Genomic DNA, 14226 nt, shown 5'->3' with positions numbered 1-14226 from the left:
TAGGCTGTGCGAAGTTCGACGGGTCAGCTAGTTAGTTGTGTAAAAATTACTAGATATTTTCCAAAAACCATACCTGAGATAAAACTATTTGTGGAAAATTACAATTAATTTCTATTTCATAATTTATTGCTGTTTATTAGCGTCTTAGATTGATAGGCAAATTTTTTTACCAACATCTCGATATAATTTTTGTATCTTCTTCTGGACTATTTTTGCAATGATTTGTTTACTGATTCCGATTTATCCGAGACGTTAATAAACATGTAAAAAATTGAGGTCAAGAGAAAGGAAAAAGAAATCGATAATTTATTTTTTCTACAAATTGTGCATCCGTGAACTCCATTGTTTTTCGGCATGAATATGCTGTGATGAATGGTTCACAAAATTCCTTTTTTTGTTTAAAAAAATCGTTACTTTTTAATAAATAGTGTGTGTGTGCACTTCGTTGTGTTCACGAAGGTTGAGATGCACCCAAAAATAAGAAGAGAGTATTGTTTAGTATGGCTTGTCCTCCTTCCTCCTCCTGCAAGATGGAACAGGCTCCCTGTACTGATATACTGCTCTTGACGCGATGTATCCCGTAAAACTGATGCTGTCGTCATATTCAGTCCGCCCGGGGCGACAATGCCAGTATGCCAGCACACTCTTTGGCACTACGGAGAGAAATTCAAAGATGAGTGCATTTAAGTTACACTTGGGAAATTGAGATAAATAGATGGATAAATTTGTTATTGTAATGGGATAGTTTTTTTCCCTTTACACCATAAGGATCGGATTATTCGACTTCTTAACCCTCTCTAACCCACAGCTGCTTCTGGGAGAAATTTAATTTCAAGACTTCTCATTCTAAAAATGTGAAAATTTTCCGCTCAATCATAATTATCGTGGCAGCTACATATTTCGCCATTAAACTTTACAGCACATACGCAGTTAATATCTTTCCTGTATAAAGCTGAAAATGTATACATTTTTGATGTTACTTAGAAGCAGCATTGGGTTATAATGGGTTAAAATGACCATTTTGGCTCCTTATGTAGGTATTTATTCCGCTTAAAAAAACATTTAGTTAATTATCGGTTTATATCGAATTAATATGTTATGGAATATGCTATTCCAGGTTGTATACGTGTTATAAACGTAACAGATAGTCAATATTTGCATAAATTTATAGTCGTCTAAATATCCAATGTTCCTTAGGTCTAAAGAAGCCGCGTGGAGCGCGGTGTCAAACCAATATCCAGATTGTTGACTTCTGATCTACATCTACGAGGTACCCTGCAAGTCACCACCAGGGTGCGTGGCACAGGGTGATTCAACCTCACGCATTCAACACTCATCCTGGCGTTTGACAATCAATGACACAGAACAACGACACGCGGTAAGACCAGGAACTAGGAAAGTTTGAAGAACATACTACCATGCAAATATAACTAATAGTTAGCGCTAGAAAAATAAAAAGTTTAACAAAATGTGGGAAGTGATTCATGCGTGAGTTATAGCATGCCGATAATTAGTATTTGCAAATATAATGAGTTATTTACTACATCTGCAGAACCTATTTTATCTAGTCTGAGTCAAGCTAACCCAGAGCTCATCTAATATCATGATTCGTCATTGTAAATTAATTTTAAATTATGTATATTATTTTAATTAATTTTAAATTATAGTAGATGTAAGTTATTGTAAAGTAATTTTTAAAAATTGCTATTATGGTTCCTTGTTGGACGCGGAAAAAAAACTTGCCTTTCTTTCCCTTAAATCTGCTGTATTCTCTCAATTATTTTGTGAGCCATAAAATTGGGAAATTCGTACGCTAAGGCGCCGTTACAAATAGATGCTCACCTGCTTCGAAGAAGGGCCTCTTGGCGGGCCCAATCGCAATCTCTCTGGGGGCCCTGTGCTGCTCGTCGACGCATTTGTCGGTGTCGGAGCGGAGGCGACCGCGGTAATATCGCTTCGAACCGCCCACCTCCGGTGGAATCACGGGGTCAGGCTGCTCCCACCAACAGGACGAATAAGGACTCAAGATGACCGGGTAGGGCTTTCCAGCAGGACTCTGCGGCGGGCTGACTGCAACGTTTTTTTTATTTAAAAGTTAGTCTCGCCTTCAGAGGGCACCACTCAATGAAGACAGTGGTGACATCTATAGGGCGATTCCACGCGTCACGGACTGACTGTCACAATGCGTTTTTGAACTTTTAAGAACACACGTAATGCGAACGGACTGACATACAAAACTTTTTCAACTTCCAAATTGCTGCACAATGGTGTGAAGTTTAACTTTGGTTGATACACTACTTTGTCTTGAAAAATACAGGACTTACGTGACTTAAAATTCACTGTCACGGACTGACAAAAATGAAGCGAACTTTCAGCTCAGAGTAAAACCTCTAAGGTTTACTCTGAAACAAAGAGTGATCAGAGTTTCAATAAAATATATCTCAGAACACCAAATGCAAATTTCATAATGCTGCAAAGCCCATTACAATAACTGATTTTACAGAGGAGTAATTCCTCTTGAAAAGCATTGTCACGGACTGACCAGAAATGTCACGGACTGACTTTTGTGATTCCCTTCTGGTATAAATGTATTCACAGTCAAAAAAAATTTACAAAATAACCTCTTTAATTCAAAATAAACAAAACAAATTTGTGCAAAAACCCTTAAAATCATTCAAAATAATGAACGAACCTCAAAATAGAAAAAAGTTATTAATACAGTGGCCATAAAAATCAATTAGAAAAACAGATGTTTTTTGCGCGTAGATGACTCATTATTAGTATGTGGCTAAAAACTGTGGCGAGCACATTAAAAAATTTCTCCTATCAGAGACACATGCGACTCATGCTAGTGTCAGGACTTAATAACGAAAGTCTAGACTTAATAGCACAAATTTTGATCCAAATCAGAGCCTCCAACCACTTTTTTTTTATTTAACCAGTCAGTATGACATTTACGTGGAATTGCTCTATATGAGTTAATTGTGTCCGAGGTGATACTCATGATGCCTGCCAAATTCCGAGCTCTCCAGCCACGGTAGTCGTATTTGATTGACGACAGCTTCGAATACCATCCCGCTTTCGACCGCGTGTTACATTCCGGTGAATCGAAGGAGGCAGGCCACAACGATTTCCCATTTCGTTAATAAACATTCTACGTATTACTTTTAAAATTTTAGGGCTTTCTTACAAAATTTTTACTTTTAAAATTTTGTAGAACCTAAAATTTAAATTCGGGTTGCCATTACGAGAAATTTTTACTTTTATGGAAAATAAATGTAAAAATAACCATTTCTACATTTTTAAAACATGGATTCATTCATTTTTGACCCCAAATATGATATATTTCCTACGAATTGATCCGTTATGATCTAACGTAAAGAGTATGCATAAGTCCATTTATGATAAAAAAAGGCTACATTATTAATAATGCTAACGGACATTTCGAGATTTTTCGCCGATTTTTGCACGACGTAACCGAAAAAACTCAAAATATGCAGGAGTATATTCTATATTGTAAAGTTTTACACATAACTGCAGAGTTTTCGAACGCAATTTGGACTGTTTGAATTTGTCGCATTTGCTGTGTTATAGACATCAATTTCAAAATCCAGTGGACGTGGTTTCTTATTCCAATAACTTTAGTTACCACTTGCCTTTGAACTTATAAGAATGGGGAGGGGTCATTTTTGATGCAATATATCGTTTTGATCTGTAAAGCGAGACATTGACATTGATCCGCTTTTTGCTTCCCAACATTTTTTTTAACTTAGCATCGATGATATACGAATTGTTTCAGGATTTTATGGCGGATGATATGGATACATTCTTTACGAGTTTTAATCCGGGTTAATATCACCATAGTTGCCGATGTATCATTTCATTACTTAACTAATGTTCACAGGAACACTTTCCGGATCCAACTTCATCAGATATGTAATGTAACGAAACGTCAGCAACTGTGGAGATATTAACCCGGAGTAAAACATGTGCCTGTATCTATCGCTGTTTTCTTTTGACTAATAGTATTAAATGTCAATAAAACTAAATTGTACATGTCGATTAAATTTGGCGGAAGCAAGAACTCCATAGAGGACGCCCGTCTGTACATGTCAATCAAAGGATTCGTGTGTAGAAAGATAATAAAAACAACTTAGCTCAAATAATTCTTTTTCGCCGTGGTCAAATAATTTGAAAATAATTCCTCCAAAAATATTAGCCAAAATGTGGAAACAAGTTACCTTTCTCTTTTGATAATGTTTTACCAAGTCAATTCCGCTAAAACTTGCACTAAATTGATTTTTAATAATAACAGTAATTTGGCCCCACACCGTCCCACTTGTGTAGAAAACAAAATCTGTCCTTCAAGGGTTATCACTGATAATAATTCCACCTCTATCACTAGGCCACCTACCGTTTGCTTCGTCCTTTTCGGGTCCATAGCTCTTGGTTTGAGGTTTCATTATTTTCACTTCTTTCTGAACATAGAGACAACTAATAAATGGCAAGATTCATTTTCATTAATCTCAAAGAAAAATCAGTAAAAATGCTCACCTGAACCCGTATTAATCGATTCATGTACTCAGAATAATGATTTTCCCAGGACTCATTTCTATGTGGGCGTGATCCTGCCATTCCACCTCGCACATGACCGCCAAATTGATAACTATCCATTGGATGTCTTGACTGAGGGCTACATATTCCATAAAAGTAATGATTTTAGGCTACGATACGCGGGACATTAGCATAATTTAAAAAAAGGAATATAATGCATCTTGACCACCGATATAATCGTCTTTCATACTACAGTTAAAATACTTAAAATGCTCTTGATATATTTCCGGTTTGTACGAAGTACATATTTACTTTGAGATATTAATTCGACAGCATCAACACATACCAAACCGGTGCTCTATCTTCAGACTTCAGGCAGCCCATTCTGATTGATTTAGGTATTTTTGTAGTTTTATTTACAGTGCGTGCACGTGTAATTTTGATGGTGATCAAATGACTCGTAAATAATTTTATTTACAAATAAAATCACAACAATGCAAACAAAAATCATTAATTTTCCTAACCACTGGGATTGAAATATTTATCACATGAATGACCATCTTCCTAGCCCTATATCTCGAGGGCCTGCTGTTGCGTAACTGCCAATGAAGGCACAAGTAATCTTTGTCAAGTTTCGACTAGGTATAAAGCAAATAACTACTAACCATGCAGAAAGTCAAGATATTAGTATGCAGCAGGAGAGAAAAGTCAAGACTAAAATTTAAACAGGGAAACAAAAACTGGTAGAGGTGGATGTATTCTGCTATTTGATAAGCAGGGTAACTAGTTATGGGAGAAGCAAGAAAGAAATTATCAGCATATTAGTCCAAGTGAAGAGAGCATTCCATCAGAAGAGAGACCTGCTTACAGGGGGAAATTTAAACAAAGAAGTGAGGAAACAGTTTATCGGAACTTACTTTGCTTCTATCCGGAAGTGAGGAATAAACGATGACAGCCACGGAGATATCTATGGTAGATGCCTTCGAAATTTGGTGCTACATTAGAATGATGAGGATCAAATTAATCGACCGAGTTAGAAATGAGGAAGTCCTAAGAAGAGTACGAGAGAAGAGAGGTCTCATGAAAACCTTGATAAGAAGACGGAACAACAGCCTTAAAGGTCATATCTTCAAACATGGCGGCCTGATGAAGACAATCATTGAGAAAAAGTAGATGGCAAGAACGGATAAGGAAGACCTCGAATGAAATACATGGAACAGGTAAAGAAAGATGTGAAATAGAAGAAATGCGTAGGTTTTAAAAGGTTAGCTGACAGGAGAATAAAGTGGAGAGCTGCGTCAAACCAATCTTAAGCCTGAATCATCATTTGTTCCGTCACTCACAGTGATCACTCGAACGATCGCTTTTCGGGACCGGAAAACTTATCGCTCGAGTGATCATTTTTCTGAATCACACTATCCCTCCTGCCGTCGCTTTTCGCATCATTTCCGATATCACAGCTCGTTGTCAAAGGACCCGTACCAGGAAAAAATATATATAGCGTGTTTATGTTTACCAATGTCGTTCCCACGATTGTCAAACCTTGCGCTGCAATCGCTCCATGCGGGCATGCGTTCCAGTTGGCTGATATAGTGTTTCAGTGACGGTGTCAGCGACGGAAAAAGCGACCGAGCGAGTGATGAAAAAAGTGATGGGAATCCTCATCAATGGAATGATCGCGGAAAACAATTGCGCGCGACCATCATTTGCGAGTGATCGCTGGAGTGATCACACGAAAATGGCGAAAAAAAAATGATCGTGTGATTCAGCCTTTAGGATTGTTGACCAGTGATGATACCTAACCATGTTTCTTGATGGTTCCCCAGACCCGGCATGATGACTTGGACATTCGTAAGAGCTGACCATAAAACACTCAAATCCTACGGAACTTAGTGCTGGCGGCGAACGCTGAATATCAGGTGGAAGGATAGGGCGATAAACGAAGAGGTGTACCGAAAAATAGGATAAGAGAGGGAATTATGGATCACTATACCAGGGATGCCGAAAAAAAATATTGGGGGGGCCCAAACCGGGGATGTTGCCCGGGAAATTTTATAAGTAGTGAGTTTTAAGTTTTTTTAAGCATTTTAGAAGAGTCATATGATCAATATTAGAACCCTGATAACTCGAATCTCGATATCTGGACACTCCGGGGAAAATCGAGAAGCCTGACACATTTTTCCCTCGCACCCATTACGAATTTTCGAGGGGGCTTGGGCCCCCTCAGGCTCCATGGATCGGCGCCACTGCACCATACCCCTGATTAATTCCCGATGAATAGGTTATGTGACCAGACAGAACAATTACTAAAGGAATACGAGTGACCCCTCGTATAATGGAGGGAAAAATTGACAGAAAAGACCCCCGAGGTAGATGTAAAGATAAGAACTTAGGACAGATAATGAGGACACAAGCAATGATTACTGCAGGGAACTAAAGCACTAGTATGGGAAAGGTATGAATGTAGCAGCTGCAGTGTCAGGATTGCATCTTAAGATATGTTGCTATGCTTGGTTGCACCTCACAATCAGCTAAGTTGTTGTGCACGTTAGGAATAAGATATTGGTGGAGCGAATAAATGATTTAACACTTTTTATTTAGTCATTTTTTGGCGTTTAGATCACAGTAGTTAGAATTGCGAATATTCGTTCCGGGGCTTGAAGCCTCGAACACAGACGATGGCGAGGGTCGCTGTTACGGCAAAATGGCAGTCTTAGGAATTATAGTCCATGAAGAAAACAGCAGCGCAGGGAACAGGTAACAATCACCGTGGAAAATGTTCACTTAACACACAAGAACACACACACATTCAATGTATCGACTTCTTTCTCCTTCGCTGCACAATGCATCCCGTCACAGACGTTGTCTAACGTATGAATACTTGATCTGTATTCCACACTTAAAACCGAAGACATTCGACAACCGTTGACGAAACTTCGTGGAATTCAGTCATTTTGTATTAGATTCCAGGCTTAACTTTGTGGAACCACTATATATATGGGGAAATAAAATTCACTATTTAAGTTTCGCAATGAATATTTCTTAACACCAACCATGTTTTAGATGCAGTCATACACCACGATAATGATACAACAGAATTAAAATCATTGTCGGTGTTAATAAATTGGAACGTACTTAGTGAATTTTATTTGTCTATTCAGTCACTTTAGTGAAAATTAAAAATAAAACATGATTAAATCCACTGAATTATAAGTCTACTCGACCTGTTTCAACCTTTTCTCGTTAGTAACAGGTTAGCCGACACAAATTAATGACCTGGGCATTTATTCCGGTTATTATTAACGGTCGCTTGGACCGTGTACTTATACTGATGCCCCCTTTATGCAAGGAACCATTGCATTGAGTTCCTTGTTCCCAACAATAGCCTAGATAGCATGTGGTCCGCCACAGAGTTCGTGATGCTCCGACACAGAATTTAAAAAAATATGATAGGGTACACTTGTCTCATTAAATTGATTATATAATTAAATGTGCTAGTAGCTAGAAATCTAACTAATATAAAGTTAACCAAATAAGTGAGTTGAATAACAACCGCTACTGTTAAGTTTTTAATACACAATTTATATTTCTTCTGAAATTAAATATAATGTTAACTGATGAATACAATCATTGTAAGCAGCGTGGCCCTCCGATAGCCTTCGCTCATACGAGCCACAACTATTATTCACCGCTGGCCTAGATCACTCACGCCTCGGATATTTTTCATTTTCACGTGAGGAGACCATTCATGACATGGTGTTCTCGCATTAGGCATACGAAGCGCGACTCATGTGGAGAGTAACTCTAATCATGCAGGAAAAGCTCCACGTGAAGAGGTTTTATTGTTGGAACAAATATTTTGCCTTAGCGACGCATTACGTTTATATTATCGAAGAGCGGTCGCTAAGTTAAATTTGCAAAGAATAAAGCGATTCTAGCAACGATTGTTGCTCTGTATTGTTAGTTCTAGCTGCTGTTAGCTGTGTCTAGACCTCGGCAACAAATAACCAGAATGCGCGGAACGCTTCGGGTGTTTCTTCGGTTTCTTTCTTCGTAAAGGGTAAGCTACTCCTAAATTTAAGTACAAAGTCGAAGCGAACTGGAAGATAGCGGAAGGAAGGTGCAGGGGTTCAAACCCGCACCGTTTGTCGGGAAGATGCAGTCTTAAGTAAACTCCCTCCAAAGAAACCCTAGGAAACCATAAGTATATTTCCCCCTCCATAGTTCCATTGAAAAAAATTTTGGCTCCGATTTTTATTAACATGTGGCACTGTAAAGGTAGAATAACAATCGTAGGTGGATTTGTGAATTCATTCGCTATCTTTTGAGCTAGCGGCCGAAAGTAAATACCGGATTAAACACCCAGAAGTGGTTGAAACAGAGACGAAGGTATTGAATTCAGTGGCATTCACCAAGGTTATTTCCTTCTTTCACTAGAATCGAAGGCACGCGAATTTGCACTTATCGCACGCCGTGCATTGATTGGCCTTGCTCATCGCTTAACCTCTTCCTTGCTTCCTTCCGATGGAGTAGTTGAGACAGCCTCCGTGGAGCGGCGCAGGTCTCCGTCGTCTGCAGTATCAGTGGAGGGTAGCCCAGGGCGGCTGCCCCCAGCAGGGTCGTGGCTGGTCTTCGTAGGGCCCTCATGGGGTCCCAAGAGGGCCTCCTCGCTCACAGCCCTCCTCCCTACCTCCGCCACGACGGAACTGCCTCCCTGCGGGAAGAAGAACAAATTAACACCTATCACTTTTTAGCACTTGCCTTCATTTGTGAAGCATGTAAGAAAAGTGAATTTTTAAGGGGAAAATCTCTCGTAAGGGATCCTTTTCAATGGGATCCAGTTTCACTTCCAAGTGGCAATCCCATTTGAAGTGGTGATCATAGAATCTTCGATCTTCAGCAAATGTTTCAATGCGAAGTGTGGAGTCTGGCACCATTAAATATTTAATATTCATGACTAATTTAATGAATTCGTACCGATAGCTACGCTAAATGAATTTCTAACGAAATTGCTTTTAGGAGTGTTTATCATCACTTCAATATACAGACTGCCTGGGCTTCCGAGATAGCTTGTTTTTATATTGGCGGCGAACTCTCTGGAACGTCGCGCCGGAACTCCGTCGAACATTGGAATTTATATGGAACTGACCGAAAAAATACCGTCCGGCGCCGATGTTTGAACGTGGGTGGGAGATTCAGTTATTATACGTCAAAATTAGACAATAATTTTAAATATTTTTTTATTTCCCTGAGGCTGTGGGGGAGGATCTATCCCCTCATACCCCCCAATAGTTACGGTACTATGCGAAGATATCTAGGATATGTAGTAATATGAACCTCTAAGACCACTATTGGAAATCGCTGCAACGTTGTTTGACGGTTTCTTTGGATATTTTACAGATATCCATACAACTTTTATTTGTTTGACATGTATATTGCTCGGATGGCATATGTTAACGCCGGAAATGTTGTCTGTATGTTTTGGGATACTGATTGCTGCTTGGGTATTGTATCAAATGAGTCTAACATTGACCATTAACAGCGGAGGTACCACTCACCTGCGGCTCTTGTGGTATCACTACTTCATCGAGGGAGTGCCGCCTCTCAGCACCCGGCTGCGGCAGGGCCAACGGCACTCCCTTGCCCTCGTCGCAGCACTGCAGGCTGCGGCACGATTCTCCGCGACCCGCACGCATCTTCACGCCGCCTTCCGCCGCAGTCAACGCATTATCGGTCGTCACTGCTGACGGCAGCGCCAAGCGCCCATTGGTCTCCGCGTTCGACGCCGATTTGGCGCGGCACTGCGGCAAATAAAAACAAATCATCATAAACATTCGATGAACGAAAACAGTAGAAGCGTTGAAATATGATTTTATGATTTCCCGGCGAATTATTTGGGTAAACTGTTCTCGGGATTTCCACCGGGTAAATTAATTTCATAACGGCCAACGTTTCAGCTCTGTCTCGGCGCTCCTCATCAGGGCTCATCATTAAAAGTAGAAGCGTTGCTATGGCAAATTATTGGTTCCAACATTACGGGTAATAGCCCAGCAAATGAAGAGCACTTTGGCTTGCATTTTTTTTTCAAACTGCATCGATTTACTTGAAATTTTGACAGTAGTAAGGGGATAGAGCAAGGATCAAAATCTATATCGTGCCGAGGGGCGCTTTTGCTAATGAGGCGATGAAATTGGAATGAATAATATTGTATGAGTTGGTAAGAAGACTTCCACGTGATAATTTAAGTCTTACCGTGAGGAACTCCGGCTGGATGGTCACGTGGCTGATACCTTGCTCGTGGAAAAATTCAGTGACGGCTTTCATCACGGACGAGATCTCCTGAAAATAAGAGAAGATCGAAAAATGTATTACATTTCAATTCATGCTCTAATCCCAGCCCTTAAAAGGACCATGGATTGTTACACACCGATGCGACGATAAATTAAGTATACACTAAACACTGCTAACAAAAATACGTGGTGCTACCTCGAGGTGCCGCTCTGTTCTCTACGCGAGTTTCAAAGCTAGGGAGAAAGCTATTTTTTCTTAATCGTTTAGTACCCCACGCAAAAAATTCCACAGTTAATAATATTTATGAATTTCCTACTTTCGTAGTGAAGAATTTACTTATATGACATATAATTATTGTTTCTTATTATATACTGGATATTATATAAAATATAATTACTCGTCCAATTATGCTCAGAGACAGCGTTGTCATGCTTATAATGGAGAAAACAGATCCGGCTAACTTTGAATGGATTTCTCTCAGAAACGGTGAGTCTCAGATAAAACAGTGTAAGAGCAATTTTATAGATAGTTACCTGATCAACAATTTTGGTCTGAACAATTTTTATTGTAAAATTCAGGATTTCATTGCGACTTACGGTCCAAGTGAAACGCTCAACTGTGCATACCTTGGAATTCATGAACACGACATGTGCCGTGGCGTAGGTACGGTGCGGCGTCAGCTGCCAGATGTGCAGGTTCTCGACGCCGACTACAGAGGGCTTGAAGGCGTGGCATAGCCTCACCCGGAGGCTCTCGATGTTAATGTGGTCGGGGATCGTCTGCAGCAAAATCAGCCCAGACTCCTTCACTGCCATTCATCAACAAGGAGAGCGAGACAGGGAATGATAAGCACTAATTAATAACTTTTTATTAGAGGAAATGGTTTACAAACATTATTTACATATTTACTCTGCAATGATCGTGGAATTGTTAACAAGTTGTTTTTTTTATAAAAACCAAATAGTTGTAATAAAATGTGGACCCAACTGTGCAGAAGCAAGAATAGGAAAAGGAGTGAGACAAGGGTGTGCACTGTCCCCCGTAATTTTTAACGTTTTCATCGAGAAAGCAATCAATGAAATCAAGGATAAGGGTTTGAAATTCAATATCAACCAGGAAAAAGTTAGTATGCTGCGATTTGCTGGCGACATGGCAATCATACTTGAGACAGAGAAGCGTTTGAAGAAAACTTTGACAAGTATGGAAAGGATAATGCCCAGATATCAGCTGAAAATCGACAAAAATAAGACTAAGATATTAGTAAGCAGCAAAATAGAGGAGGGTAGGGCAAAAATTAACCTATGAAAGCATAATCTTGAAGAGGTGAAGGAGTTGTCTCACCCTGGAAGCCGAATTACCAACGATGGATGAAGCAAGAAATAAATAGCGATTAGAATAGCTCCCGTGAAGATGGCTTTCACAAAAAGAATAATCTTCTTACAGCTGAGAGTACAGTCATAGAAGTAAGGAAACAATTTATCAGATGCTACATGTGGAACATGTTTCTCTAAGGAAGCGAGACTTGGACATTTACAGCAGCAGAGAAACCAAGAGTGGAAGCATTTGAAATGTGGTGCTACCGAAGAATGATAAAGATAAAATGGATTGACCGTGCAATTAATGAGGAAGTGCTCTGAAGAGTGGGAGACAAGAGAATTCTTCTGAAAGCCTTAAGCAGAACACGGAACTAAGGAACATTTATGAGACCTGATGGTCTGATGAAAACAACCGTAGAAGGACAAGTGGAAGGAAAGAAGGGTAAGGGACGTTCCCGAATAAGTAACATAGGAAAGGTTATAAAGGATGTAAAAGGTAATAAATTCATCACTATGAAAAGACTAGCGGATAGGAGAGAGGAATGGAGAACTTCGTCAAACCAATCTTACGATTTTTGACTAATGAAGATAATGAAAAATAATTTAAAACGCTAAAGTAGTCATGTATTACATCTTTTGTATATTCAATTTTACATCATTATGTTCCGCAAGATCTCGCCTTACACCGTTGATTTCACTCATACCGCAAAGCATATGATGTAGGGAGAGGCGGGAGTTGCCCCTGTTACAAACACACGCTACAACGGATGCTGTGATAAATACGTATCTTTTAAGTTATTCTTTGAATTGCAGATAAATGGTTAAAGTATGAGTAATATGCCCCAATCGCAGTTGAATTAATTGATAAGAGAACAGTAATTCTCAAATATTCTTCTTTGTTACATTCATCCATTCGATAAATATCCAATCAGGGTGGGCGTGATGGTTCTTCGGACATAATCTTTTATGTTAGACTTGTTCGATTTCCTGTTGTTATTTTCGGGGTAATGATGACGGGAGCAGGTATACATATGAAGAATTATATAAACTGCTTTAACAACTAGGAAAGAAACGTCTTTATTTTATGGAAGACGTACATCAGCAACACAACAATAGATAAGGATAAGTAAAACGCAACAGGATTAAAAAAAGAACACATTTTAACAACAGAGAATATAAGAAATTCCTTATTTCAACATGAGGCGACGGTACCAAATGTCACCTCAGATTTGTCCGGCCATAAGTGTACCATAAAATATATCCAAAGTGTGTAAACTTCCTATCTTTGTACCGGCATTTGTTAAGCGAGGAGAAATTATATAATTGATTCTTTACATTTGACATATTACCAAGTGCACGATAAAGTACCTCCAAAATGTATATACTTGAAAGTTGCATCTAGAAAGGGGCATCTAAGTTGCACTTATCAGGGGCCGTATTCTGTATTTCGTCGGTGCCGCACCGGTCGGTTTCCCTTTCAAGCCCACCGACTGGGCATCAAACCGTACCGACAACGGATTCCGCACCGACGACGACACTTTCAGCGATTAAGTGAAGACTCATTGGCACAGTTTGTTGTCGTCATTCTCAATCTTTTTCTTTGCGGAAATTACGACTTATTGCTAGATTAAGATTAACATATTGGATAAGTTGTTAACAATGCTTATATATTGTGTGGTAGTAATACTGTACCTACAGATTCGAAGGAAACAATATTACAACATCACAATAAAGTTTGTATGTGATAGAAATTGTTGTTGCTGGAATGAATTATTGAAACTATCCTTGAGATCGTAGTTTCTTTTTTTAAATATTGGTTCCGTATAATGCTATTTATTCATGATTTGGTAATATAGTTGTCATTAAGTAAGTTCCGTCTAAATGTTATCAACGGAAGGTTATGCCATTGGCACCGTAGCAGACGAAAATAGCATACCATGGAACGTGAACGTAGGATTCAAATGCAAATGTAAATGTCATATTAGAGGAACAAGTTAGGAAATTGTTATAAAAATATGGAGCTGGGTCTAATTAAAAGAAGTGTAATGACGAGGAAGTAAAGAAA

General features: G+C 39.2%; 2 protein-coding genes across 3 annotated transcripts in view; both read right to left on the bottom strand.

Moving 5' to 3' along the window:
* Positions 1-288: 288 nt before the first annotated feature.
* Positions 289-5038, bottom strand: LOC124169215. The gene is made up of 5 exons (XM_046547733.1): positions 4901-5038; positions 4555-4693; positions 4415-4478; positions 1843-2070; positions 289-653 (listed from the first exon to the last, which is right to left on the bottom strand). The coding sequence occupies exons 1-5, from the start codon at positions 4936-4938 to the stop codon at positions 496-498; spliced, it is 627 nt and encodes a 208-aa protein (XP_046403689.1). The 5' UTR covers positions 4939-5038; the 3' UTR covers positions 289-495.
* A 2093-nt stretch (positions 5039-7131) lies between these two features.
* LOC124169214 (zinc transporter 1) overlaps positions 7132-14226 on the bottom strand; it is a 63423-nt gene continuing 56328 nt past the window's right edge. For both annotated transcript variants that reach the window (XM_046547731.1, XM_046547732.1), the window contains exons 8-11: positions 11472-11653; positions 10807-10893; positions 10113-10355; positions 7132-9268 (exon numbers count right to left, since the gene is read on the bottom strand). In XM_046547731.1, the coding sequence (XP_046403687.1) occupies positions 9047-9268; positions 10113-10355; positions 10807-10893; positions 11472-11653 (734 nt within the window). In that variant the 3' untranslated portion in view covers positions 7132-9046. The remainder of the gene's footprint in view (positions 9269-10112; positions 10356-10806; positions 10894-11471; positions 11654-14226) is intronic.

The sequence above is a fragment of the Ischnura elegans genome, chromosome 12 (assembly GCF_921293095.1).
Source record: "Ischnura elegans chromosome 12, ioIscEleg1.1, whole genome shotgun sequence".
Taxonomy (NCBI): Eukaryota; Metazoa; Arthropoda; class Insecta; order Odonata; family Coenagrionidae; genus Ischnura; species Ischnura elegans.
Note: the sequence above shows the minus strand (reverse complement) of the source record. Positions and strands in the feature narration are given on the sequence as shown.

What these genes read in the sequence shown, in the direction of transcription:
- LOC124169215 (XM_046547733.1), bottom strand. Translation starts at nt 4,938, where the DNA reads ATGGGCTGCCTGAAGTCTGAAGATAGAGCACCGGTTTG. An exon ending in ATCGATTAATACGGGTTCAG is followed by an intron (nt 4,479 to 4,554) that starts GTGAGCATTTTT and finishes CTCTATGTTCAG; the next exon opens with AAAGAAGTGAAAATAATGAA. An exon ending in GAGGCCCTTCTTCGAAGCAG is followed by an intron (nt 654 to 1,842) that starts GTGAGCATCTAT and finishes TTCTCTCCGTAG; the next exon opens with TGCCAAAGAGTGTGCTGGCA.